The sequence below is a fragment of the Martes martes genome (genome assembly GCF_963455335.1).
Source record: "Martes martes genome assembly, chromosome: 15".
NCBI classification, from domain to species: Eukaryota; Metazoa; Chordata; class Mammalia; order Carnivora; family Mustelidae; genus Martes; species Martes martes.
Genome location: NC_137903.1, coordinates 33,427,641 through 33,455,077, shown reverse-complemented (window position 1 = coordinate 33,455,077; position 27,437 = coordinate 33,427,641). Strand labels below are relative to the sequence as shown.

General features: G+C 40.0%; 2 protein-coding genes across 2 annotated transcripts in view; both read right to left on the bottom strand.

Moving 5' to 3' along the window:
* Positions 1-6,945, bottom strand: part of CR1 (complement C3b/C4b receptor 1 (Knops blood group)) — a gene marked incomplete at both ends in the record, with an annotated part of 93,130 nt that extends 86,185 nt beyond the window's left edge. Inside the window, 3 exons of the mRNA XM_080824493.1 lie at positions 3,565-3,792; positions 5,760-5,845; positions 6,896-6,945. Of these exons, the coding sequence (XP_080680619.1) occupies positions 3,565-3,792; positions 5,760-5,845; positions 6,896-6,945 (364 nt within the window). The remainder of the gene's footprint in view (positions 1-3,564; positions 3,793-5,759; positions 5,846-6,895) is intronic.
* A 94-nt stretch (positions 6,946-7,039) lies between these two features.
* Positions 7,040-27,437, bottom strand: part of LOC308355929 (complement receptor type 1-like) — a gene marked incomplete at both ends in the record, with an annotated part of 62,333 nt that continues 41,935 nt past the window's right edge. The window contains 8 exons of the mRNA XM_080824492.1: positions 7,040-7,146; positions 7,249-7,425; positions 8,144-8,542; positions 20,080-20,165; positions 20,958-21,043; positions 21,503-21,620; positions 26,230-26,329; positions 26,963-27,142. Coding sequence (XP_080680618.1) covers positions 7,040-7,146; positions 7,249-7,425; positions 8,144-8,542; positions 20,080-20,165; positions 20,958-21,043; positions 21,503-21,620; positions 26,230-26,329; positions 26,963-27,142 — 1,253 coding nt within the window. The remainder of the gene's footprint in view (positions 7,147-7,248; positions 7,426-8,143; positions 8,543-20,079; positions 20,166-20,957; positions 21,044-21,502; positions 21,621-26,229; positions 26,330-26,962; positions 27,143-27,437) is intronic.

The window sequence follows — 27,437 nt, the reverse complement described above, 5'->3', positions numbered from 1 at the left end:
AATAAGATAGATAAACCACTGGCCAGACAAATCCAAAAGAAAGGAGAAAGGACCCAAATTAATAAAATTACGAACAAAAGGCGAGAGATCACAACTAACAACGAGGAAGTAGAAACAATCATCAGAAATCATTATTAACAGGTATGTGCCAATAAGGTAAGCAACCTAGAAGAAACGGGTGCATTTTGGAAGCCTATAAACTTCCAAGACTGAAACAGGAAGAAACTGACAACCTGAATAGACCACTAAGTAGTAATGAGATTGAAGCAGTGATCAAAAACCTCCCCCAAAATAAGAGTCCAGGACCTGACGGATTCACGGGGAAATTTTACAGCAAAACATTCAAAGAAGAAATAGTACCTATACTCTTGAAGCTGTTTCAAAAAATAGAAACAGAAGGAAAACTTCCAGACTCTTTGAAGCCAGCATTACCTTGATCCCCAAACCAGGCAAAGACCTCATCAAAAAGGAGAATTTCAGACCAATATCCCTGATGAATATGGATGCTAAGATTCTCAACAAGATCCTAACTAAGAGGATCCAAGAGTACATTAAAAAGATTATTCACCATGACCAGATGGGATTTCTCCCTGGGATGCAAGTTTGGTTCAACAACTGCAAATGAATCAATGTGAAACGATACATTAATGAAACAAAGAACAAGAGCCATAAGATACTCTCAATAGGTGCTGAAAAAGCATTTGACAAAGTACAGCATACTTCCTTGATGAAAACTCTTCACAGTGTAGGGATAGAGGGTACAAACCTCAATATCATAACAGCCATCTATGAAAAACTCACAGGGAATATCATTCTCAATTGGGAAAAACTGAGAGCTTTTCTGCTAAGGTCAGCAACACAGCAGGGCTGTCCACTCTCACCACTGCTATTCAGTATAGTACTAGAAGTCCTAGCCTCAGCAATCAGACAACACAGAGAAATAAAAGTCATCTGAATCAACAAAGAGGTCGAACTCTCACTCTTTGCAGGTGATATGATATTTTATGTAGGAAACCCAAAAGACTCCAGTCCAAAACTGTCACAACTCATATAGAAATTCAATAAAGTGTCAGAATCTAAAATCGGTGTACAGAAATCCGTTGCATTTCTATACACCACAACAAGACAGAAGAAAGAGAAATTAAGGATTCAATCCCATTTACCATTGTACCCAAAACCATAAGATACCTAGGAATAAACCTAACCAGAGAGGTAAAGAATCTTTACTCAGGAAACTATAAAGTACTCCTGAAAGAAATTGATGAGGACACAAAGAGAATGGAAAAATGTTCCATACTCATGGATTGGAAGAAGAAATATTGTGAACATGTCTATACTACCTCGAGCAGTCGACACTTAATGCAATCCCTATCAAGATACCATCAACTTTTCTCAAAGAAATGGAACAAATAATCCTAAAATTTCTATGGAGCCAGAAGAGACTCTGAATAGCCAGAGGACAGTTGTAAAAGCAACCAAAGTTGGTGGCATCACAATTCCAGACTTCAAGCTCTATTACAAAGCTGTCATCATCAAGACAGTATGGTACTGGCACAAAAACAGACACACAGATCAATGGAACAGAACAGAGAGCCCAGAAATGGACCCTCAACTCTATAGTCAACTAATCTTTGACAAAGCCGAAAAGAATGTCCAATGGCAAGAAGACAATCTCTTCAACAAATGGTGCTGGGAAAATTGGACTGCCACATGCAGAAGAACGAAACTGGACCATTTCTTTACACCACACACAAAAATAGACTCAACATGGATGAAAGACCTCAATGTGAGAGAGGAATCCATCAAAATCCTTGAGGAGGACACAGGCAGCAACCTCTTTGACCTCAGCCACGGCAACCTCTTCCTAGAGACATCGCCAAAGGCAAAGGAAGCAAGGGCAAAAATGAACTATCGGGACATCATCAAGATCAAAAGCTTTTGCACAGCAAAGGAAACGGTCAACAAAACCAAAAGACAACAGACAGAATGGGAGAAGATATTTGCAAATGACATATCAGACAAAGGGCTAGTATCCAAAAACTGTAAGAACTTATCAAACTCAACACCCAAAGAACAAATACTCCAATCAAGAAATGGGCAGAAGACAGGAACTGACATTTCTGCAAAGAAGACATCCAGATGGCCAATAGACACAAGACAAAGTGCTCAACATCACTCGACATCAGGGAAATACGAATCAAAACCACATTGAGATACCATCTCACACCAGTCAGAATGGCGAAAATTAACCAGTCCGGAAATGACAGGTGTTGGTGAGGACGTGGAGAAAGGGGAACCCTCCTGCATTATTGGTGGGAATGCGAGCTGGTGCAACCACTCTGGAAAACAGTATGGAGGTTCCTGAAAAAGTTGAAAATAGAGCTACCCTATGACTCAGGAATTGCAATAGTGGGTAATTACCTTAAAGATACAAATGTAGTGATCCGAAGGGGCACGTACATTTGAATGTTTATAGCAGCAATGTCCACATTAGCCAAACTATGGAAAGAGCCTAGATGTGCATCAACAGATGAATGGAAAATAAACATTTTAAATGCTTTGCTAATCAGGAAGATCCTAAGCTGGCAGGTCCCAAGGCACTACTTATTTACCGATCAGTGGGAAAGTGATTCTTTAAATGTAGACCTTCAGCCTTTAAACAGGATCACCCGTATTCTCTACCTGCAAACTGCATCAGATGCGAGTACCACCCGGTTCTACAAAGGACCACTTTGGTGCTGTCTGTCCTTATTGGCACACAGAGCTGGTATGGATAAGCACAACCATGAAAGAGCCCCAGATTGTCAGGTATTGTCATTTAATGCCAGATAATATGTAAAAATATGTAAAAAGAAGGAGTTGCCAAGAGCACAACCTAGAATTTTACTTCTCTAGGGTGTCTTGAGTGCCTCTTGCTAAAAGTGAGATGAACAGTCAACAAAATGTTCCTTAGAAGGAACAAAAGCAATACAAATGCCTGCCTTGGAATTTCTTTAGTTATTTCCATCGCATCAAATCTAAAGGAAAATACAGCCATCAACATGTACTTTTTGCTCAGCACACCCATCTATCCAATAAAAATACAACACGAGCTCCATGCCCATTAGGGAGCTCGATGTGGGGCAGAACTCACAACCCTGAGATCAAGACCTGAACCCAGATCATGAATCGGCCACTCCACCCACTAAGCCAAGCAGATGCCCCGAAATACAACTTGTAATAGAGATGGTACGACAGAGGGGTTTTCTTTGGCATTTGTTTTAGTGCTTGAAAATAGTCTCTGTAAAGTCTGGGCCTCACTGATTCTTCCCACTGTCTCCCTGCTTCTCTTGTCACTATCCCACATTCCTCACCCCAGCGGGAAGGGCCATCAGAGTATCCCTAGTTGGGACACAGCAAGGTACATCTAGAACCCAGCTTCCACTCTCCCAGTAGGTAATTCTGTGTGCCTTACTTTTATAAGAAAGTCACATTCCCAAACCAAAATGACTGTCCCCATAGAAATAGGGAGATTCTCACCCAGATATTCTGATCTAGATGAGACATAGGGAAATATGCACTGACCTGCAGGACCAGCAAGTTCGCAGCGAGGGGCAGGGCCGCTCCAAATCCCGTTCCCTTCATCATCACTTGTGCAGCGGAGGGTGCTCTCGCCGATGAGGTTGAAGGTCATCCCTCTGGCTGGGTGGTGGTCACACGTGTAATTTATTTCCTTTCCATAGGGAAAGTCTCCCTGAGAAGGTCCAGTGTGGTGCCCATTAAGGATAGAGGGAGGATTTGGACAAAAGATTTCTGGAAAAAACCCAAGTGCTATAAGTTACATCAAAATGTTGATATTTTAATCTGAGTTGATCCCTCAATTACGGGATGCTGTGACTGTGTTGCCCATTAAATAATTAACTTTCAAGGAGAGTATGAACCACAAAGTAAGTATATAAGGTCTCTGTTGAGATGCTTCTAAATGAAATGACACTGAAATCAAAGTCCAGAAGGGACTTAATCATCCGGAACTCCTGGGAGCGTGAAGACTTCTGATTGACTGAGAGCCCTTTCTTTTAAAATAGATAAAAATTATCTTAACCCCATTGAGAAGAAAATCATCCATTTAATAAGAAAATTATCTATTAATTCAACTGGACTTTTTGAGGACCTACTCTGTATAAAATACTATTTTAAGTTCAAAGTAGAGAAAATCTTTTTTGACATCAAGGATCTTCACACCAGAGAAATCTTTCACAATATATTATACATTTACTATTTGTCTATCACTGATTTAATCTCTTCCTGATATACTCAAAACCAAAAGATGTTTATAGTAATGCCATCACAATGAGTGAATCATCTTAGTGTTCCTATGCATGGATCCAGAAGATGCAGAAATGTAATGGCTTTTGAGATATTTATTGGTTTTTACAAAGTTTTTTTTTTCTCATTGAAGAAATGCACATTTCTTTTTTTGAGTGTAACTCTCTGGAGATACTCCTTCCCCTTTCTGCTGTGATCTGTATTTGGGAAGAGGGTACCGCAACTTGAACGAATTATGAATAATCAAAAGGTGGATTGTTTACACTCTAGTAAGTGATTTTTGGTGTATCTGGGTCCGTGGAAGTATTTTTTTCTTTCTTTCCCTCATGCTTCTTAACTATATTCCAGGAAAGTTAAGATTTTCAAACAGTTGACTTCCAGATACGAAGGATGTAATTATCGAGTTTCATTACATAAATCAATACAAAATTTCCAAACACTTTTAGAGCAAACTATTCCTTTGAAAACCCTCTATTATACACAGGTATTTTTCAACAGCCATGATCAGAAGATGAAGCAACTCCTGTTTGATTTCATGAGGAAATACACGGGCAGACTGACTACAGTAGCAGTGTTTCTGTATTTAACACTTTATATTTCTGTCCCCTTAAAAACAAGTATAAACAGCAGGAAAGCAAGGTCCAAGTCTGTCTCTTTTACAGGTGTATTCCCAATGTCTCATTGATTGCATTACCCTATTTTTTTCATAATAACACTTGGTATTACTTGAAGTAGTCTTTGTGTTTGCTTGTCATTATTTTTAAAGATTTAGTTATTTCAAGGTGGAGGGGGAGAGAGAAAGGGCAAAAACTGGAAAGGCAGAGGAAGAAGGAAAGAGACTGAAGCTGACTGAGCTCAGCTCTGAGCCTGATGTGGGGCTTGATCCCATGACCCTGAGATTGAGACCAGAACCAAAACCAAGACTCTGACTCTCAGCTGACCTTGCGCCCCAGGCACCCCTGTTTGCTATTTTTTGGTCTTTCCCTCTACACAAGAATAGAAACAACATGAAAGCAGGGTGCTAGTCTGTTTTGTTTACAGGTGTATTCCTGGTGTCCTGAAGGCTGGGTGGCACATACCCGATGCTCAAAAAAATTTGTCAAAAGAATGAGGCTAGGAATGAATGCTGATGGAGGCAAGGGTACAAAAACTACCCTTTCGACAGGAAACATGTTATAGGCTGTAAATCTCCCTCTTCTATGAAGATTTCTCTCCATTTGTAGCACACATTATGCTTATACACACTTACAGGATGATCCCCCACACATATGATGCTCAGATATATTTCCCCCAGAAAGAGCCCTTGCAGCAAAGAAAGATGTCGATCCAAAGTGGAGATCAACAAAAGGGGGCAAATATTAGGTAATTTTATAGGCAAGACACATTAAAGGAACAAACCAGCAAAGAAAACCAGGAGGGAGGTGCTGACCTGAACAGGCATTCCTTGTACTCACCTTCACACACAGGAGCACTGTCATTCCAAAGGCTTTCCATTTCAACCAAGACGCAGTAACTAGCAGAACTGCCCTTTAGGTGGAACCTGAGGAACGAAAGCAGTGGTGGTGGGGTGAGCGCACCGTTTCTCTCTCTCCTTCTGCTGAAATACAGTTTAGTGCCTGAGATAAATGCCAGGTGAAAAAGCCCAGGTCATCGGCTTTCTCAGCTGCCAGAGGCTCTGAAATCAAAACATTTGCAGGATTGCGGTTTCCAGTGAGGACGGAGCAGTGACAACGGTCTCTGGTTGTCAACCATCACGGGGTCATCTGTCCATCCTGCCCCCTGACAGCTCCCTGTCTGTCTCTGTCAGCAGCTCTGTTCTCTAGGGCACACGGTAGCACTCTCCTCTCCTGGTACTCAGGAGGAAGACAACTCCCGATTCAAGTTGGTAAATCTGAGAAGGTGAGGAAAGACAGCAGAGGCTGCTGTTTTGGGCCAACACATTGGGAATGTTCCAGAACGACACCTTTGGCATATCCCCATTATTGATGAGTTAATGCAAATTATCTGGGGAAGGAAGGAAAAGGTGAGAAGAGAGGGTTCTTTGGAGACCAGTGGCTGCCTGGATTGCCTCCAGGGCTTTGTTGGGACAGATATTTGCTGCCTGCAAATATATATGGAGGACAGCTGCTCTGTCGTCCATGCTTTTTACCCGGCACTGCTGTTGGAACACAACACCAAGGTCATTAAGATTCCCGTAGAGGGTTCACGACATTACTGCAAACATGAGCGAAGGTCTTCATACTCCTGCGATACAGCCTAACACTAATTAGCTGACATAAAACTAGATGGAAAACTATTCCTATTGATGCTTTGTTCCTATTCCAAATTCCGCTATTGACTGGTTTAAATTTTTCTTGGCACAATCCCTGCATATTACTTGTAATTAACTTTCTTTGACATCCCAATCGTTTTGTAAACAACCACTATGCAATATTTATCCTTTCATGCCTGCAAGTTACTTTTCATTCATACAGGTAATGTTTCACCTAAATATCCAAGATTTCTTGTTACACTTCTGCTGTTCGGTGCTTTTACTGTTTTCCCTTTTCAAGCAGCTGTGGCACTTGGTTCCATCTGGTTCCCACCATACTTCCCAATCCCCGTTTCAGGTATCAGTCCTTTCTGGTGCTTCTTTGCCATTAGGCAGCTTGCTCTTTGGGTAGACCCCCATTGGCCCCGGTGTCAGCATGGCAGCATCGAGTCCTGAGTCCCCCGTCTCTCTGCCAGGTCATACTCACCCCTCATCACAAACGAAGGACACTTTCGCCCCAAGCTGGAAATTCAGTGGTAAGAGCACACGGCCATTAGGGAGTTGGTCCCGGAAGTCTGCACATGATTTCGCTAGGATAACAACAGCAACAATCAGAACAAGAAAAAACAGAAGTAAGATGGTCATGTGAGGACGGAAAAGACTGATCTGCAAGGAGATGACAGTGTAGGCACCTGTACATCTTGGGGCTGCTGGGCTCCAGTCTCCCTGGGGCGTACAGCGCAGAGACGCCGCCCCTCGGAGATCATAGCCGGGCTCGCAGCTGTAGGACACTTCCTGCCCCGGGGAGAAATTGGCCTGGTTTTCTGCACTGTGCATTCCGTGCAGAATTTCTGGAGGCAGCTGACATACTGTGGAAAGAACAGGTGCGAAGGACCAGTCAGTGATGGAGAAACGTCTTTTACTACATTCTAAACCTTCCGAGGAGTCCCAGGCTTATCATTAAAGGGGAGCTCCGATGTACCAGAGGAAATCAAGTGATGCTCCTGGCCCCTCCTTTTACCGTTATGTAAAATCAGACAATGAAGGGATGTGCCCAAAGGCCTCACACCTAGTAAGAGGCCAATCACTGGAGCTGAGTTCTTCCTGGCACAAGGTCAAATGCATGAGCAGGCCCCTGAGGGTGCTTTCTCCAGTGCTGGCCAGTCTAATGGAATGACTAGCCCTGCCATAAAGGAGAATTGTGAAGGGTAGACGAGATAAGGCGTTGAAAGTGCTTATTGCACTTTAAAGTTAAAGTGGTTATTGCACAGCTGAGTAGAAAGTGCACCTCAGCCTTCAGGATATCGGGGAGATACTGGAGCTTGTATTTTGCTCTGAGGATGCTCAATATGAGAGTCCCAAAGGTCTCCTTCCTTGATTGATGAAGCTCCTGCTTTCAAAGTGAAGGCACATATACGTACGTGCACACTCACACACACACACACACACACACTCTTTCATAATTCATGCTTCATCTCCACACATTGTTCCCCCCATGCATCCTTCTCCCAGAACGAGCACTGACCTCCTGATCTCCCTGCAACCCATGCCCTTTGCCAGTCCCTTCAAAGCCTCAGTCAGACTCACCTCGAGAGCAGCTTGGCAACTCTGGTCCCCATTTGTTTTGGGCTTGGCATTGCACGCTGGAGGGTCCTTTCATGACAAAGCCGGGCTCGCAGATAAACCTCACGGTTTCATGTAAGGAAAATAAGGTCTTGTTCTCAGATACCCTCACTGCATTGTCGATGTCTGGAGGTGTGCACTTGTTAGGTATGATGCACTGAGGCGGAGGGCCGCTCCATATGCCAGCGCGATTGTCTTTGCTGGTGCAATATATCGATGGGTTGCCCACAAGCTCAAACTGCTTTTTCCCTCTCTGTCCGGGATGGCAGCGATAGGTCACCACGGTTCCATAGGGAAAATCTTCTCTGTAGAGGTTAAGGACATTTCCGTTGGCAATGGCTGGGGGTGGCCCACAAAGAATCGCTGAGAAAAGAGATGGCAACTTAAATAATAGTGGATCCAAAAAAAAAATAGTGGATCAAACAGCTCGTCAGAAATGCAATGAGCAGAACTCGTTTTGCATTTGTTACTGGTTTTTAATCTTTGTTAACATGGAGATACATGTCTACAAGATTGTGATTTTGGTGGGCATAATAGCATGCCTTCTGCCTTGCCCACTTATACTATTTCCTATGAGCATATGCGTTTTTGAAAACAATCCACGTTCCCTTCATTTAGAGAGCTCTTTGATGTATTATCGCATCACAGTGCACACAGGTTTCCCGTACTCTTTTCCGTTTGCCTTCTTCATTCCCAGTTTGTTATTAGCTCAGGAGAGCATCCAAAAAAAAAAAAAATAAATAAAAAGCCCCTCGCTGAAAGAAAAATGGAAGGGGAGAGAAACAACACAGATACACCAGCGTAGGAAGTAGAATTCAACATAGTTGCAAATGTGTAAGAAAATTACATGAAAGTGTAGAGTAATGTAATGTGAAACGTTTTGAACCTGTAAATGATAAGAATGGAAATAGAAATTACCAACATTCATTCAAGAAAACTAAAAGATGAAATGGACAAGGAAATTTGTCAGAATAGAGAAATATTTTACAGAAATGTTCTATCAAGTTACTTTCAGGTAATACACACTTCCAAATGTAATTTCAAATGTTTCATGAGGTGTAAAAGATAGAAAATTTACCAACTCATTTTTTCAAGGTGAAGTTTGATATCACAACATTATACCCCTATAGACATGATCATATATTAGTCCACAAAACATCTTGAACACATTTGAAAGTGTAGTTGGAGGACATAGTACATTGTATTACTGTAATACTATATAACTAGAACTAAGTAATTTTATCCAAAATTTCCAAACACATGAAATTAAATGTAACATGTTTTAGGGTTCCTGGGTGACCTAGCCATTTAAGTGTCCAATTCTTGGTTTCCACTTGGGTCATGATCTCTGGGAGCTCTTAGGATTGAGCCTGGCATTGTGAGTTGTGCTCTGTGCTCAGATGGGAGTCTTTTTGAGGATTCTCCCCCTACCCCTCTCCCCCCCACACCAACTGGCTCTCTCTCTCTCTCTCTTTAAAAAATCAATTAATCAATCTTTACAAAAGTAAATAAAAGTAAAAATTCCTAAGAAGGCTTCTCTTTCTGGTAAGGGGAATCTTAAGTAATTCAAATTAAAAAATCACCCTACTTCCAGTTCCTCCCCCCAAGAAAGACCTTAGATGCTGTGTAAGTGATAAAATGTATCTGTGAATGTATCAGAAATCTAATACACTAGGGCCGCATTACTGGACCATGATGTGATAGGAGACAAAAATCCAGGTGGGAGTCAAGCATGTAGCCTGCTTTCCTGCTGGAAGGTGAGTTGAATCAGGAGGGGGCATCTGAGTGGGGAGTAGACCTGTGATCCTCTCACGGAGTAGAGGGAAAAAACTAGAGTCCAGGTCTTGCCCTGTGGAAGCCATGGTAACAACTTCAGACGAGTCCTGGGACCTCAAAGCCATAGGCCCTGAGACTCAAGATTACTGCAGTTCTGCAAGTACTGTAGGTGTCCCAGAAAAATAATAAAATAACAGTGAGCTGAATGAAAGTGGTGCCAGATGGCTCGTGTCCCCAGGTTTCTGAAGAAATATCAACAAAAATCCTTTCAGAAGAAGGTTTGTCATCTAAGACCTTGAATTTATTTCTACAGAAAGGTTTTCAAATGTAATTCCTGACATACAATCAAGGATCACCAGGTACTCAAAGAGAGAAAATCCCATGAAGAAGAGGCGGCAAACTCACTGACAATAGAAATGGAACCGTTAGGACCCCAGATACGGGAGTTGTTACTCACAGATTGGAAATAGTTATGTTTGTCTCTTTGAGGACAATGTATACGAAACCTAAACTTTTGCTAAGGACTACAAATCATTAAAAACAACGGGTCAAGTTTTGAAAGGAACCCCATAAATTTTTTTATCATCATAAAATACAGTAACTGTAATTAAGAAGCTGATACAATTAACAGCAGGTCAGACACAGTTTAACAAAAATCAATGAATTGGAATCTAGGACAGAAGGAAATCTCCAGAATAAAACACAGAGAGACAAGAGAATCAGAAATAGAGCAGAAAGAGTAACAGACTTACAGGATAGAGGGAGAAGGCCTACCACAATGTGTAAGTGAATCCCACAATGAGAGGAGAGAGATAGCAGATCACGGACATTGGAAGAAATGACAGAATTTTCCAAAACTGATGAAAGACATCACTGAACCACAGATACAAGAAACCGTACAAACTGAAGCAATAGAAGTACAAAAAAAAAAAATCTTTACCTAGAAACATCGTAGCAATATTGTAAAAAATCAAGAGTAATGAATTTTAAAAGCAGCCAGAAAACAGAGATGACAACTTTTAAAAACCCATACTTAGAAAAATGTTTAAAGAATCTATCACCTTGAGACCTACAATATAAAAATGCTAAAAGATCATTTTTTTTTAGATCGAAGGAAGACAGTGGTATAAGGCACTGATAGAACTGTCATATGGAGGACGGATAACAGAAATAGTTAATATGTGGATAAGTATGCATAAATACTGTTTTCATAAAAACAACAATTGTGTCTTTTGAGACATGTAAAAGTACACAAATTAACACAGTGAAGGAGAAACAGGATATGATCATCTCAATAGAGCCACAGCGATAAATTAGAATCCACACTCATGAGAAATGTTTAGGTATAAAGGGAATTTCCTTAATCAGATAAAGAATGTCTCCCCCAAATCTTCAGTAAACACCATGATTTATGATGACTATTCAAAACTCAATATCATCTCTTCCATTCAGCATTGTACTGGAGTTCTAGCCAACACAGTCAAGCAAGAGAAATAAATAAAAGATACAAGAAAGAAAGGGATTAAACATAGGATAATTATTTATCAGCAACATGATTATTTATGCAGCATATCCAAAAGAATATACAGATAAACCATTGCATTTATAAGTAAATTTAGCAAGATTGCTGGGTCCAACGTCAAACGATTGCATTCTTAAGAAACAATTAGGAAATGTTACATTTTCCAAAGTTACATGTCTATGTTTACATCATTTTCTAAAATGTAAATTGGCAAATATCATGGAGAGAAATTAAAGAAATTTCATAAATGGCAAAATATGTTCATGAATTTACAAATCAAAAATGTAAATATGTTAGTGGTCCACAGATTGAACTACGGAATCCATAGAACGCCAATAGAAACTTGAGTAGGTTTCTTTTTGGTGGAAACTGACAAGCTGATTCTAAATTTTGTCTGGAAATGCAAGGGTCAAGAATTACCAAATAAATCTTGGAAGAAGTACATGGTTAGAGGATACACCTGCAGGTATCAATTCTTAATATATGCTATAGTCATGAAAACAGTGTGATAAATCAACCAGTGGAACAGAACCTCTCTGAAATGAGACCCACTCATAATGTCACCTGATTTAGGGTATTACACTATTGCCCTGTGATCTATGGGAACCAGTCTTTCCTTTTTCTTTTTCTTTTTTTTAAAATATTTTATTTATTTTTTTGATAGACAGAGATCACAAGTAGGCAGAGAGGCAGGCAGAGAGAGACAGGAGGAAGCAGGCTCCCCATGGAGCAGAGAGCCGGATGCAAGGCTCAATCCCAGGACCCCGGGATCATGACCTGAGCCGAAGGCAGAGGCTTTAAACCACTGAGCCAGCCAGGCAGCCCTGGAACCAGTCTTTCTTAAATGGTTTTTTAAATAAATGCTATGAGGGTCACCTGGGTGGCTCAGTGGGTTAAAGTCTCTGCCTTCAGCTCAGGTCATGATCCCAGGGTACTGGGATCGAGCCCCACATTGGGCTCTCTGCTCAGCGGGGAGCCTGCTTCCTCCTCTCTCTGTGCCTGCCTCTGTGCCTACTTGTGATCTCTGTCTGTCAAATAAATAAATAAAATATTTTAAATAAATGCTATTATAGCAACAATGTCCACAATGGCCAAACTATAGAAAGAGCTGAGGTGTCCATAGACAGATGAATGGAGAAAAAGGATGTGCCATTGGGCAGAGGAAAATAAGTCAATCAGAGAAAGACAATTATAGTATGGTTTCACTCATATATGGAATATAAGAAACAGCATGGAGGATCATAAAGGAAGGGAGGGAAACTGAATGGGAAGAAATCAGAGAAGACAAACCATGAGAGTCTCAACTCGAGGAAACAAACTGAAGGTTGCTATTTTGTTTTTGTTTTTGTTTTTGCAGGTGTCATTTTATTTCTCATAATGTTCTAATAGCCAACATAATTAGCTTTTGATATAGTGTTCAACGAATCATTAGTTGTGTATAACACCTAGTGTTCATTGCAATACATGTGCTCCTTAATAAACATCACCTGGTTACCCCATCACCCCACCCGCCTACCTTCTGTAACCCTCAGTTTCTTTTGCAGAGTCCAGAGCCTCTCATGGTTTGTCTCCCTCACTGATTTCTTCCCATTCACTTCTCCCTACATCCCCAATGGTCCACCATGTTATTCCTTATGTTCCACATATGAGTGAAATCATATGATAATTGTCCTTCTCAGTTTGACTTATTTCACTTACCATAATCTCTTCCAGTTCCATCCACGACGATGCCAATGGTGACTATTCATCCTTTCTTTTAAAGGCTGAGTAATAACCCACTGTATATATGTACCACATCCTCTTTATCCCATTCATCATTTGAAGAACAACTTGGCTCCTTCCACAGTTTGGCTATTGTGGATATTACTGCTATGAACACCGGGCGTTATATGCAACAGATGAATTATTGAACACTACATCCAAAATTAATGATGTACTACATGTTGGCTAATTGAATTTTAATTAAAAAAAAGATATTAGATGAATTGCCCATCCATTAGGAAAAACAAAGAAACAAAATGAGCAAACAAATTCCTTGACCAGACTCTACACCATACAAAAAATTAATTTGAGATGAATCACAGACTTAACTTGAAAGATAAAATGAGGGGCAAAGTTTTCTTATGGAGAACACAGAAAGTAGTGGCCAGAAGGAATAGACTTAGGAAGTCTTATTAAAGGACACTAGTAAAGTGCACATTTTCTACCATCAAGAAACATCATAAGAAAGCAAAAGGATGAGTTTTAGCCTGGAAGAAAATATGTGTGTTAGGCTTATTGGAAAATCTGAGATTGGATAACGAATTCCTCAAAGCCATAAAGAGATACACAAACTAGCAAGATTGGAAGACAGTTTTGAACAGGCACTACACAAAGATATGAAAGGTGCTCAGCATCCTCAGTCTTTTGGAAAATGCAAATGAAAGCAGCAGTGAGCCACCAGCAACAGCTAAAATTTAAACACGTGATAAATACCAGGTTGGCAGAGATTTGGAACAGCTGGACTTTTCATATGCTTCTGGTGCAAGAGTAAATTTGTCCACTCACTGTATAAAATCTTTGGGCAGGATCTATTAAGACTGACCACATTCATACCCAACAATTCCACTTATAGAAATGTCAACACTGTTTACATAGAACATGTAAACGTTTTCTCCAGCTGTACATATATATAAACATTTGAATATTTACATGTGTGTATATGTGTACATTTGTTGCCTATGCACAGGCCTAAAATACTACTGACATATAAACAGCTGAATTTACAAATTAATTGTTAAGTTCACACAATGAAATATAATACAATGAAAAAGATCCAGTTAATCTTACATGCAACAACATGAATCAATCTCCGACACATATCATTTAACAGAAGCTGGACACATAAAAGTACATGCTTTTTGATTCCTTTAATGTAATTTTCAAGCAGAGTCAAAACGAAGCTTTGGTGATAGAAGCCCAACAAATGGTCACTTTGGGAAGATAGTAACTGAGAAAGGGCATAGGGGAGGCTTCTGAGGTGGTAAAACGGGCTAAATCTTCTCTGAATGCTGTTTACATGCGGGTGTTCACTTAGGAAAGAGTCATTGAAGTGAATGATTAATATTGCGTACTATATTATGTGTATATGTATATACAGATGTACATATCTATCTATCTATGTATAGATATATATAAAGTCTACAGGGTATGTATATATATGTATATATTCATATATATATATGTATATATACACACACACACACACACACACACACACATGTAGTCTACAGTGTATGAAAAATGTGCTGGAAAAAAGACTTCCCAACAGCATAAACTCCAGGAGGTATGGCTTTATGGGTGAATTATTTTCAGATATCTATGGAAGAAATAATGCTAGTATTACCTAAACACTTATAGGGAAACAAATATATTTAAAACTATCAGCTGGCTTTATGAGACCATCATAAGTTTGATATCAAAAGCTCCTAAGGTCGGTTGGATGTCCACCTTTGGTTCGGGTTATGTTCCCAGGACCCTGAGATCCAGCCCTGTGTTGGGTTCCCTGCTCAGTGAGGAGTCTGCATTCTCCCTCTCCTGGTCCCTCTGCTTATGCTCTCGCATGCTCTCTCTCTCTCTCTCTCTCTCTCTCTCTCTCTGTTAAATAGATAAAAAAAATCTTAAAAGAGAGAGAGAAAAAACCCTCATAAGGGGTTTTCCAGGGAAAGATACTACAGTCAAATCTCTCTAAAAAATCAATAGGAATGGAATGATAAAAGTGTTCTAGAATTAGTGGTGCTGGTCTCACAACTCCATGAATACAGTAAAAAGCATTAAATTTATAGTTTAAAAGAGTAACTCTTATGATATATAAATCATACCTGAAAAACATTTAAAATATATTACGTATATTGAACAACATAAAAGAATGATAAAATCTTATGACCAAGTCGTTTTATTCCAAGAAGGTAAGATTAGAATTCAAACTCAGCTTGCTTTTCAAAAAGTAATGAAAACAGTCCCACCAACAGTGTAAGAGGGTTCACCTTTCTCCACATGCTCTCCAACATTTCTTGTTTCTTGCCTTGTCAATTGTGACCACTCTGACTGGTGTAAGGGGGTATCTCAATGTGGTTTTCATTTGAATTGCCCTGATGGCTAATGATGTTGAACATTTTTTCATGCGTCTGTTAGCCATTTGTATGTCTTCTCTGGAGAAGTGTCTGTTCATGTCTTCTGCCCATTTTTTGATTTGGTTATTTGTTTTTTGGGTTTGAGTTTGAGAAGTTCTTCACGGATCTTGGATATCAGCCCTTTATCTGTAATGTCCTTTGCAAATATCTTCTCCCATTCCGTGGGTTGCCTCTTAGTTTTGTTGACCATTTCCTTTGCTGTGTGGAAGCTTTTTATCTTGATGAAGTCCCAAAAGTTCATTTTTGCTTTTTTTCACCCTTGCCTTTGGAGACGCGTTTTGAAAGAAGTTGCTGTGGCCCGATGTCGAAGAGGTTACTGCCTATGTTCTCCTCTAGGATTTTGATGGATTCCTGTCTCACATTGAGGTCTTTCATCCATTTTGAGTTTATCTTTGTGCATGGTGTAAGAGAATGGTTGAGTTACACTCTTGGTGGGAAAGCAAGCTGGCATAGCCACTTTGGAAAATAGTATGGAGGTTCCTCAAAAAGATAAAAATAGAGCTACCCTATGATCCAGACATTGCACTACTGGGTATTTACCCCAAAGATACAGATGTAGTGAAAAGAAGGGTCACATGCACCGCAATGTTCCTAGGAGGAATGTCCACGATAGCAAAATTCTGGGAGGAGCCGAGATGCCCTTCAACAGATGAGTGGATAAAGATGTGGTTCATACACACAAAGGATTATTACTCAGCTATCAGAAGTGATGAATACTGCATCGACATGGGTGGAACTGGAGGGGATTATGCTAAGTGAGATCAGTCCAGCAGAGAAACACAATTGTTACATGGTTTCACTTATTTGTGGAACATAAGGACTAGCATGGAGGACATTAGGAGAAGGAAGGGAAAACTGAAGGGGAGGAGAATCAGAGGGGAAGATGAACCATGAGAGACAATGGACTCTGGGAAACAAACTGAGGGTTTCAGAGGGAAGGAGGTGAGGGGCATGGGTTAGGCTGGTGATGGGTATTGAGGTGGGCATGTACTGAAATGAGCACTGGGTGTTATATGCAAATAATGAATCATGGAACACTACATCAAAAACTAATGAAGTATGTATGGTGACTAACATAAAAAAAAGTCGTGAAAACAATTCATTCCACTAAGAGAGTAATGGAGAAACAATATGATTATTTCCAGATATGTAGCCAAAGTGCTTGATAAACTTCAACATGACTTAATGACAAAAAATTCTTTGCCATGAAGAATATTAGGGAATTTCCTTTCCCTGAAAATGGGGATCTACAAAAAGCCTATAGCAAATACTACCTTAATGGTGAAATGTTTCAAACTTTCCCTTTGAGTGGGGGAACAAGAGCAAGATACCCTGTGTCCCCATCCATATCAAAAATTTTAGTGGTGGTCCTAGCCAGTGTATGAAAGAAACAGGGAGGGAGTGGAAGGGAGGGAGGCAGGGAGAGGAGGAGGAAGGGGAGGAAGAAAAAAGAGTCCGTTGGTTGGTTACTTCTAAGTGCATTGAAGACTTTAACTGAAAGAAAGTGCTTTAAATTCCCACTCAGGGTCTGCCTCTGAACGCTTCTAGTATCTGCCCGAAAAGACACTTGCACTCTGTAGCTACAGAGCCCAGATTTCTGAAGAACAAATCCAACATCTAATCCTGTGGCTGGATTCCAAGGTAAATTGACTTCACAACTTAACAGCTCTCTTATGTTAAAGTCTGAACATTGATTGGGAAAAGGAGGACTCTAAAAATTGAGATGGAGAGGGGTGCCTGGGTAGCTTAGTTGTTAAATGTCTGCCTTTGGCTCAGGTTAGAATCCCAGGGTCCTGGGATGGAGCCCTGCATGGGGCTCTTTGCTGGGCAGGAAGCCTGCTTCTCTCTCTCCCACTCCCCCTGCCTGCTTGTGTTCTGTCTCTTACTGTCCCTCTCTCTGTCAAAAAAGAAATAAAATCTTAAAAATATAAATAAAATTTGAAATGGACATACATGGACAGATGCTAAGGATGCTGAACACCTTGTACCTGGAAATTCTGCTGAGCCTCCTTTGCTAGAAGCAGCAGCCCCTCCTCCCCTGTGTGAGGAGGTAAGCCTCCCTTTGTCCAAAGAACCTGTAATGACCTGTCCTGAGTAGCTGCCCTGGTAGGGTTGCCAGAAGAACACAGATGTCCAGTTAGATCTGAATTTCAGAAAAACAATGAAAGCTACTTCTAAATATAAGTATATCCCAAATATTGCAAGGCACATATTTAGAATACAAAAATATGTGTTGCTGTGCTGAACTTCAAGTTTAACTGGCTATCTTGTGTTTTTGTTTACTAAATCTGGCAACTCGAATTTCAGGGACTGCTGATCTTCCTCAGGACCTACCCTTAATACTTCACCATAATTGTGGTTCCTCAACCTGATTCAAGTCCTGAAAGACCTGGAAGTGGAGTTGGGGTGGTGGTTGGGGGGGAAAGTGGGGGGTACCAATTAGGACCTGCAAGAAGGTACCCTCCAAAAGAAAAAGAATTAAGGTTGTGAATTCACTGTGTTAGAGGGTGACCTACACTAAATGAAGCCGCAATACAGGACCTTTCTTAGTATAGTCCTGAGGAAGAAATCCTATGGCTTAGGGACTTAGGAATGCCAGAGTGGACTTATGGGAGTCCTGTTCCTCCACTCCTTAACTATATGCCTGGGGGTGGGGTGTTCAAAGAGAGACCTTTTATCCTTTCACCCAATGCTTTGAGAAAAACATTCCTGGGGAATTTTCCGTATTCTTGACAGACTCTCTGATGGCTATTCTCTGTAGGCTGGGAATGACATTTGTGACAATTGGAAGCTTTGTTATTGCTCTGGGTTTCCTGAATTCAGTGGAGACCAAAGGACCTCAGGCTGGCAGGAGCCAAGTGGCAGCACTTAATAGTCAGAGGCGACTGAAACACAGATCAGAATGACTTGCCTGCAGAGATCTTTGTCCCTGGCTAATTTTTGTGGATCCTCTAAAACTGAAATAGATAAAGAGTGCAGTTAAATATTATTTGATGGCTACAAGCGGAAAAAATCTACCTCTGATTGAATCACTGAAAAAAAAAATTATGGTTATTCATCAACCATTTCCCAGACTTGGGAGCCTATGGACAGACTCAGAGAAGCTCAAATGAATAGAAGATAGGATGTTCTTCTTCTTTTTAAAAAATTTTTTTTAATCATTATCTTAAGAAAGCATGCTGCTACACGGCCAGAACATATACCGAAGTTTCGTCCCACCTTCACCAAGGAGGCTTGAAGCCATTCACCAAAGATTAGCTATAAGAAAGGTTAGAGAATTAGAAATAAAGATGAAAATCTAGGAATAGATATATTACCTTTAAATAAAGAGATCTAGCCAGAGTACTGTTTTGTCATCTAATTTTTTTCACAAAGAAGTGTATAACTTACATATTTATATATCATCGTATGTCCCTGACATCGTGTTTCTTTGTTCTTTTGTTTTTCTTATTTTAGCTGAATAACATTCCAGTGTATGGATGTAGTTCCTCTTCTTCCTCTTCCTCTTCTCCTCCTCCTCCTCCCCCCTTCATCTCTTTCTCCTCCCTCCTCCTCCTCCTCCTCCTCCTCCTCCTCCTCTTCTTCTTCTTCTTCTCCTCCTTCTCCTCCTCCTCCTCCTCCTTCTTTGTCATCTTCATGTTCTTTCTCCTCTTGAGCCTCCTCTTCTTTTGTAAGTAGGCTCCAAGCCAAGTGTGGAGTCCAGCAGAGCGCTCAAACACACAACCTTGAGATCAAGACCTCAGCTGAGACCAAGAGCCAGACATCTAATAGAACGAGTCACCCAAGTGCCCCTGGATGTATCTCTTCTAATTCTGCGTGGCTCGATTTCATGTTTCTTAGGGAATTCTCGATAGTCATTTTTAACATGACTCTTTCCTTCCTGTACTTTCCAATCCATAGCTGGAAACATTTAGGTTACCTTAACATTTTTGCTATTATGATGAATGAAGCAATGAGAAGTGTATAGTGAATTCCTCGGAAAAATCTGTATTTATTTTCCAAGTATAAATTCTAAGGAGTGGGTCAAAATCTATGTCCATTTTGAGGCTTATAGCACATGGTGCCTCTCAAGAGGTTTTGTGGACCTCCACGTGTGTGCTAGTGTTGGTTGATGCACAGCTTTGCAGAGCATCGCTTTAGAAAAACCTCGAGTAATTCGCCAAGCAGAGTGATTGTTATACTGGGGGTGGCACAATCAACATCATTCTGAATTAATTGAAGGAAAACTAAGGTTTGAAGGCTTTTATGCATTGAGTCCCCAGATTCAGAAAAGGCACAAGATAAGGGAAACATAAGGAAGCAGTTGCCAGAAACCCCATAGGTTTTGAGGGATAGAATGCACAAAAGGAATCCACTTAAGATTTGTATAACTTTAGGGGGAAACTTAGAATCTATTGGAAAGGGTAATAGCAAGGACTGTTTCAACTCACTCTCACAGATAGGTGGATCGTCATCCCACGTGACAGTCTTGTCTGAGATGATGCATGCAATAGAGGTCTTACCAATAAGTCGGTATCTAGAGGGAAGGAAGAACGAATGTTATTTTCCCTGTTCATTTTCCTACTGAAATGGCTACTTACGAGAGAGTGCAATCCTGGAGATTTCAGAAGGACAATTTCCATTTGTCATAGTATATGACATGGTATATACTATGTATATGTATATATATGTACATATATGTATACATATACTACGTAGACATAGTATATGACATAGCATATATATCACAATTTGTGATAGTATACTATCACTTTCCCAAATTTTACATCTTTATTCGAATGTCTAAGCTAAATGGGTCCTCTGTTCTTAACTACTTTGAGCTACATTTTAATTTAAGCCTAACATGTTTAAGTTCTTCAAACTAGAACCAAAGGAAATCTAAGCAGAACAAAACACGTTGAACATGGATTTCCTATGTAAAACGTTAAAGGCAGCAATACTCACATAGTAAGCCTCAAACTGTTCAAAGTGTGCCATAAGACTTGGAAAATGTAAATTTCTCCCATGGATAATGTCTTGCAAAACTGTAGTAAAATATTAAAACCAGGATTCTGACATAGGTATGATCACCAATTTTATTCAGACTTCCTCAGTTTTGTTTGTACTAATTTGTGGGTATGTGAGTATGCTTACAAGTATTCCGTTTTTATACAGACTATATTTAAGAGCAGTTCTGGGTTCATGGTAATATTGGCCAGAGGATACAGGGGATTTCCCATATACTCCCTTTCCCTACACATGCATACCTTCCCACATTATCCACATCCCCCACGAGACCGATACAGTGGCCTGCAACTGATGAACCTACATTGATACATCATTATCCCCTGTAGTCCAGAGTTTACAGCCAGGTTCAGTCTTGGCATTGTACAGACTATGGGTCTGGACAAACATCTAATGACATGGATGCACCCTTACAGAATGACACAGAGTAGTTTCACTGCCCTAAACATCTTTGGAGCTCTGCGTATTTGTCTCTCCCTCCTCCTACCCCTTGGCTACTATGGATATTTTTACTCCATATTTTCTTTTCCAGAATGCCACTTCCCTGGAATTTTATACAGTATTGAACCTGTTCAGATTGGATTCTTTCACTTAATAAATTGCAGTTAAATTTCCCCCATGGCTTTCCATGGCTTGATCGCTCATTTGTGTTTTCTAGAGTGGGTTTACCAGTTTCTGTACCTATCACCAATGAATGCGTGATCCAGTTCCTCTACAACCATGCTTGCATCTGCTGTTTTCACTAGTTTGTAGTGTGTAGTTTGATACATGTGTAGTATTGTTCTATTGTTGTTTTAATTTGCATTTTCTTAATAGCTAACGAAGCTGAATATCTTTTCCTGTACTTACTTTCCATTGATAGACTCTCTTCAGTGAAATGTCTGTTTGTGTCCGCACTGGGGTCAATAGTGTGCCTCCAAATTCCTGTCCTGAAACCTTAGAATCTGACTGTTTTTGGAAACAAGGTCTTTGCAGATATAAGAGAGTTAAGATGAGGTCATACTGGATTAACATGGGCCCTAATGCAGTGACTGTTGTCCTCAGAAGAAGAAGGAAATCTGGACAAGGAGACAGACAATGTTGACACATACAGAGGAAAAGCCACATGAGAACAGATGCAGAGGTAGGAATGATGTGTTTATAGCTCATGATGCCAAGGACAGCTGGCAACCACCAGAAGCTAGGAGAAAAGCATGAAATGGATTCTTCCTCAGAGCTCCCAGTAGGAACCAACCTGCTGACACCTTGATTTCAGACCTGTTCAAGGCTATTCCTAACTTGCTGTGTGAGTGGAGGAACCCTCTTACTGCTGGCTTGAAGTCTAGGTGTTGCCACCTGAGCTCTGTTGACACTGTCACTACAGGCAGAATAGGGCTCACTGCAGCTGGCTGGTGTGGGGCATGTGGTAAATTTGTCATTGAGACTAAAGCCCAGGTCGTCCCATTAATACAGCTGCTCGTGGACTGGGACCTGCTGCTTCCCAGGGCTGTGGGACATAAGAAGGATAGACTCCCCGACCCATCCCTGATTCTGCTTATGCTGTTCACATGGGCAGACTGAGCCACTGGAGCCATCAATGCATCTTCCCACTACATCCTCACTGAGCTTCCCTTTTCCCAGTCCTTTGACCAGACTTTACTCTCCCTGTCTGTCCCTGCCTGTTGACTATCTGGAATTGCTTTCCTTTCTAGCATCCAGTCTGGGACATAAAGAGAAAACCCAGGGGCGTCACTGCAGTGTCATTCTTTAAGTTCCGAGGTCCTCAGTCCAGCTTCTTTCCACCTTTCCAAGTCTTTCTATGCTTGCATGTTGAACAATTTCCAGGGTATTTAGTTACATGTAAAGAGAGATTCAGGGAAAAGTGAGTCTTCCCGTCTTATCTTGGAACTGAAACTTCTAGTAATAGCTTGTTAAATCTGAATTAAAAAATTAATATGTATATAACGTAGTCAAAAGTGGGAGGTACAGAAATCCCAGTAATGAAGAACAAAATTACCCAAACTCTTTCTTACAGAAGTTAACATGGTTCTAGTTTAGGGCAGGCTTTTTCAAAAGTTTTATGTGCCTCAAAAATCATGCACGGATCATGTGAAAATGTGATTCAGATTCAGTAGGTATGAAGATTCTGCATTTCTAACAAGCTCCCAGGAGATGCCGACCTTGCTGGTCTGTGAGCCATACTTTGGGTGACAGGGGCTTAGAGTCAATCCTTCCGTCTTTTGTGTAGGTATACTTATAACAAGAACATCGGCTGTCCTCCTACACGGATTAATTTTTCTATATTATTAGTTCAGTTGGAAATTATACTTAAAAATTTTTATCCTACTGAGTTAAATCCATTAAGATCCATCTGAATTTTTTTCTCCATTTTTTTAGGTCAAGATTGAGTCACTGGACTACAATGCTAGCCCTTTACATTTTTTCCTTAACTTCTAGCTTTCTATATTGATTACACAAATTCATAAATGAATGTGATCACATAAATTCAATGTACTATTGACTATATTTGCAAATGCAAATTTGTTGAAATTTTCTTATATCCATGTGTTGCAAGCAGGGAGATAAATGTAGGGATTAACTTTCACATTTTTCAAATGTACAAGTTAAAGTTTCCAGGAGAACTTCTAAGTAAATAGAAATAGAGACCCTATTTTCCAAGCTAGTGAAGGACGTAATGGAAAAAAAATATAAAACCTAATGGACACAAAAGTTGAGGAAGTGTGAAAACCTAAAATTGGTATAAATAGAAACACAAAATAAGGTAGTAGGCACTAATTTTAAAGATTAGTGGTTGCATTAAAAGCAAATGCATTAAACTCCTTAGTTAAAAGGTAGACATTATCAAACTGGATGAAGGAAATCTAACTATTGGTTATTTATCAGAGACTCATGTAACATAGAATGATACAGGAGAGTAAAAAGTAAAAAGATTTAAAGAGAGTGAGTAAATAATCAAAAAGCAATGTAGTTATATCAAATATATAATAGGAGTGTAAGTGTACACACAAAATAGACTTTAACGGAAAAAGCATTATTAGAAAGAAGGAGCAACCTGCTATAATAAGTTTTAACGCTCTTGGAAGTATTCAATGTGCATGCACCTAATTAAATAGCCTCAAATATATTTAAAAGAACCCAGAAAAACAAGAAGAAATTGGAAGAAAAGAGCGACGGATCCAGCCTGCTTTGGAAAAGAAACACGCTCTGCTCATTTCATATAGATAAATTGGTTGTAAAGCCAGACAAGGACAGCTTGAGAATGGAACTTTATTAAACCTATCATTCCTATGAGAATAAAAGGAAAAAATGTGAAAGAAGATATTCTAAAACCAATGTAGCAATGCAGAGAAAATATTCATTATACTTCTAGGCCAAGTGGGGTTACTCAAACATTTCAGGCTTAATCTGTTAACATGATTCATGATACTCATTCCTCCTACTTTGTGCGTTTGTATTTGGTTGTTTAGTTGCCCCAGGACCAGTTGTTGAAAAGACTATTCTTTCACCGTCGGATTGTCCTGGTACCCTTGCTGAAAAGGAGTTGACCGTAAGTGTGTGGGTTTATTTCTGCATTCTCAATTCTATTCTATTGATCTATACATCTGTCCTGATGCCAGTACCACACATTCTCCATTGCTGTAGGTTTAGAGTCAGTTTGAAAGTGAGACTTTCTTCTTTTTCAAGACTGTTTTGACTGTTTGGGTGCCTTGCATTGCCAGAAGAATTTTAGGATCAGTTGTTGATTTCTACAAAAGGATGCTGGAATTTTATGGGCATGGAATTAAATCTGTACATCAATTTGGTGAGATCAATATTGCATAATTCTATAATATTCAATATTGTTACAATGTTAACAATATTAACTCACCCAATCCAGGAATATAGGATGTGGTTCCATTTATTTAGATCCCCTTTGATTTTGTTTTCAACAGTGTTTCATAATCTTCAGTGTACAATCTTACATTTCTTTAGTTCAGGTTATTTTGAAGTTAAGTTGTTCTTTTGATGTTATTGTAGGTGGAACTGCTTTCTTAATTTCATTCTCAGAGTGTTCATTGTTAGTGTATAGAGATGCCATTTAATTTTGCATGTTGGTCTGATAGGTGAATCTTGCTGAACTATCTGTTAGATGTAATGGGTTTTGGGGATGTGTGTGTTTGTGTTCATTCCTTAGGATTTTCTTTACAAAACACATTATTTGCAAACAGAGGTTGTTTCAACTCTCCTTTCCAATTTGGACACCTTTTGTTTCTTTTTCATGATCAATTGTCCTGGCTTGAACCTCCAGTATGCTGTTAATTAGAAATGGTGAGAAGTTTTTGGTACTTTAATTTATATATATGTGTGTGTGAGGTGTATGTGTGTGAGTGTGTATATGTATTGTAAAATATATTTCTTATCTGTGCATCATAACAAAATTAGTGTGAAAACCACTGTCCTAGAGAAATTTACACTTGGGCACTAGGAGACATGTGCATTTATATTGGGAATACTTATGATAGCCAAAACAAAACAAAGAAAAACATATGAGAAAGAATCCAAATATAACAACCAAGAGATAATGAGTAGTGGTATATCCATTCAAGGAAATATTATCCCAAGCGAAACTGAATTAACCACAACCACATGGATAATTGTGAGAAACAAAATGCTCAGTGAAAAAGCAAGTTGCAGAGAAACGCATGTAATATCATGCCACTTATATAAAGCTGAAAATATGTATAGTGAAATCTAAACTGAGTAGGGATATATGGGGGAAAATGGAAAACAAATGCAAGAGAGTGAACGACATAGAATTCAGGACAGTTATTTCCAGAGAGATTCTGGAGGTGGAGGAATGGGAACTGGGAATGGCACAGTGGAGATGTCTAAGGTTCTAGCAATGTTTCCTAAGGTGGATAGCATATACCCTGAAGTTCACTTTATTTCTTCCTGATTTTAATGATCACTTATGTTATATTATATGTCTTTTAAGTAAGCAATAAATAAGTTTTTTTAAAAAAGCGAAAGTTAAGATATAAGGCAAAGCAGTCTCCCTACTTCTTTCCTGAATTGGCTATCTCCTTTAAGGATAAGCCACAGCAAATTTCTGCACCGTGCCCATTTCTGGAGAGGGGCTATAACAATCAAGATTTGCCTCTGCACCTCATGGCTCCATCATCCTAAACAAGTCATTCTTTCCCACTTCTGAGTCCACCATCTCCAGCTCTTGTTGCTTTGGGGTGGGAATATGTGCGCAGAGCCACTAATGGTTGTTCCATTTGCTGCTTTAGAGACCTGGTCCTTCCCATGTAGTGAACATTTCACTTGGTTCTAGGTGCATGAATTTGGTGTGCCATAGACATCTTTCCTCCCCACCCCCAAGTTTCTAGCACAGATACAGGTGTTTCCTATTTTTCAAATATTTGTTTAGTCATTTCAAATGTAGTTTAATACCTGGATTCAAGCCACCACGTCTACTTCGAAATCTTATTGCTATGGTTTGAATGGACAGGAAGACTTTCTAAGACTCTTGTTTAGAGGTTGGTGCTACAATTCTGGAACTGTCAACCCAAATGATGCTGCTGTCCACTCACCCTTCATTACAGGCGTAATTAACTGTTGATCCAAACCGGGCATCTCCGTTTACAGTCATTTTGCCATTGGCAGGCTCTGGAGGAGTTCCACATGATCTCCCTATGGGGGAGAAGCAGAACTGGGGGATTGTGTATAGAACATGCCGAACTTCTCTCAGTAAGTACCTAAGTCCCAACCTGGCTAGAGTTTACTGAAAAGTATTTGTCGTTCCACAGATTTTGCCTCCTCGGAGAAACTAACAAGAGTGCCTCAGAGTCAGCCACCTACTAAGCTCCACTTCCAAAAAAAGACCTCCCCTCCTAATTGATCTTTTCCCTGTGTTGTGCATCCCCCCAAAATGCAAACTTTACTTATTACTGAAGTGGTTATTTTGTCATCCAACCAGCTTAAATCAAAGATCTCGAAGTCAGGATTCTCTCCCCACCTACCTTTTTCTTCCCTTTTCTGACTCATTGGTGACGTAGTTTCAATGGTGACAATGGGAAACCCCTACTGAATGGAGCTTTTCCCCACATTGTGCCTTGTGAAGGTCATTTCTCAAGAAGTTACCTTGTAATGGAGGTGCCACCAAGTCAGAGCCGTAAGAACGTGTGACAGAAAGTATAATTGTCACATGTACTCTACTTGAGGCAAACATAATAATCGCACGTGTCTTAGTTCCAAAATCTGAACAATTGATTCAGCTCTATGGATGTTTGATTGACACAGAGTTCTCAGTCCAGAGGTACTTACGTTGACACTTGTTTTCGGCACTTGACCAGACTGAGTTGGTTAGGCAGGTGATAAAGAACCTTCTCCTATAGTAACCAGGGCGGCACTCATACTTCAGAGATGTCCCAATGGGAAACTCATACTCATCAGTAGGATTTGCCAGCTTGGCAAATGGAAAGTGTTCTGGAGTTTTGCACTGACCTGGAGGTCAAGACCACAGTGACATCCAAGTTAATGGAGAAACTTCTGTTTACTTCCTCTTTTTCTCCAGTGTGCTTCATAGATGTGATCAAAGAAACAGAACACCTTAATAATGTTAAAATGTTTGCTTCTCTAATGAACATAGACATGAGATTTTCATTTTGTTCTAAAGCTTTATTTATTTATTTATTTATTTTGAGAGAGAGAGAGAGAGAGGGAGCGAACATGCATGAGTGGGAGGGAGACAGAGGGAGAGAGATTCTCAAGCAGACTCCCTGCTGAGCACAGAGCCCAA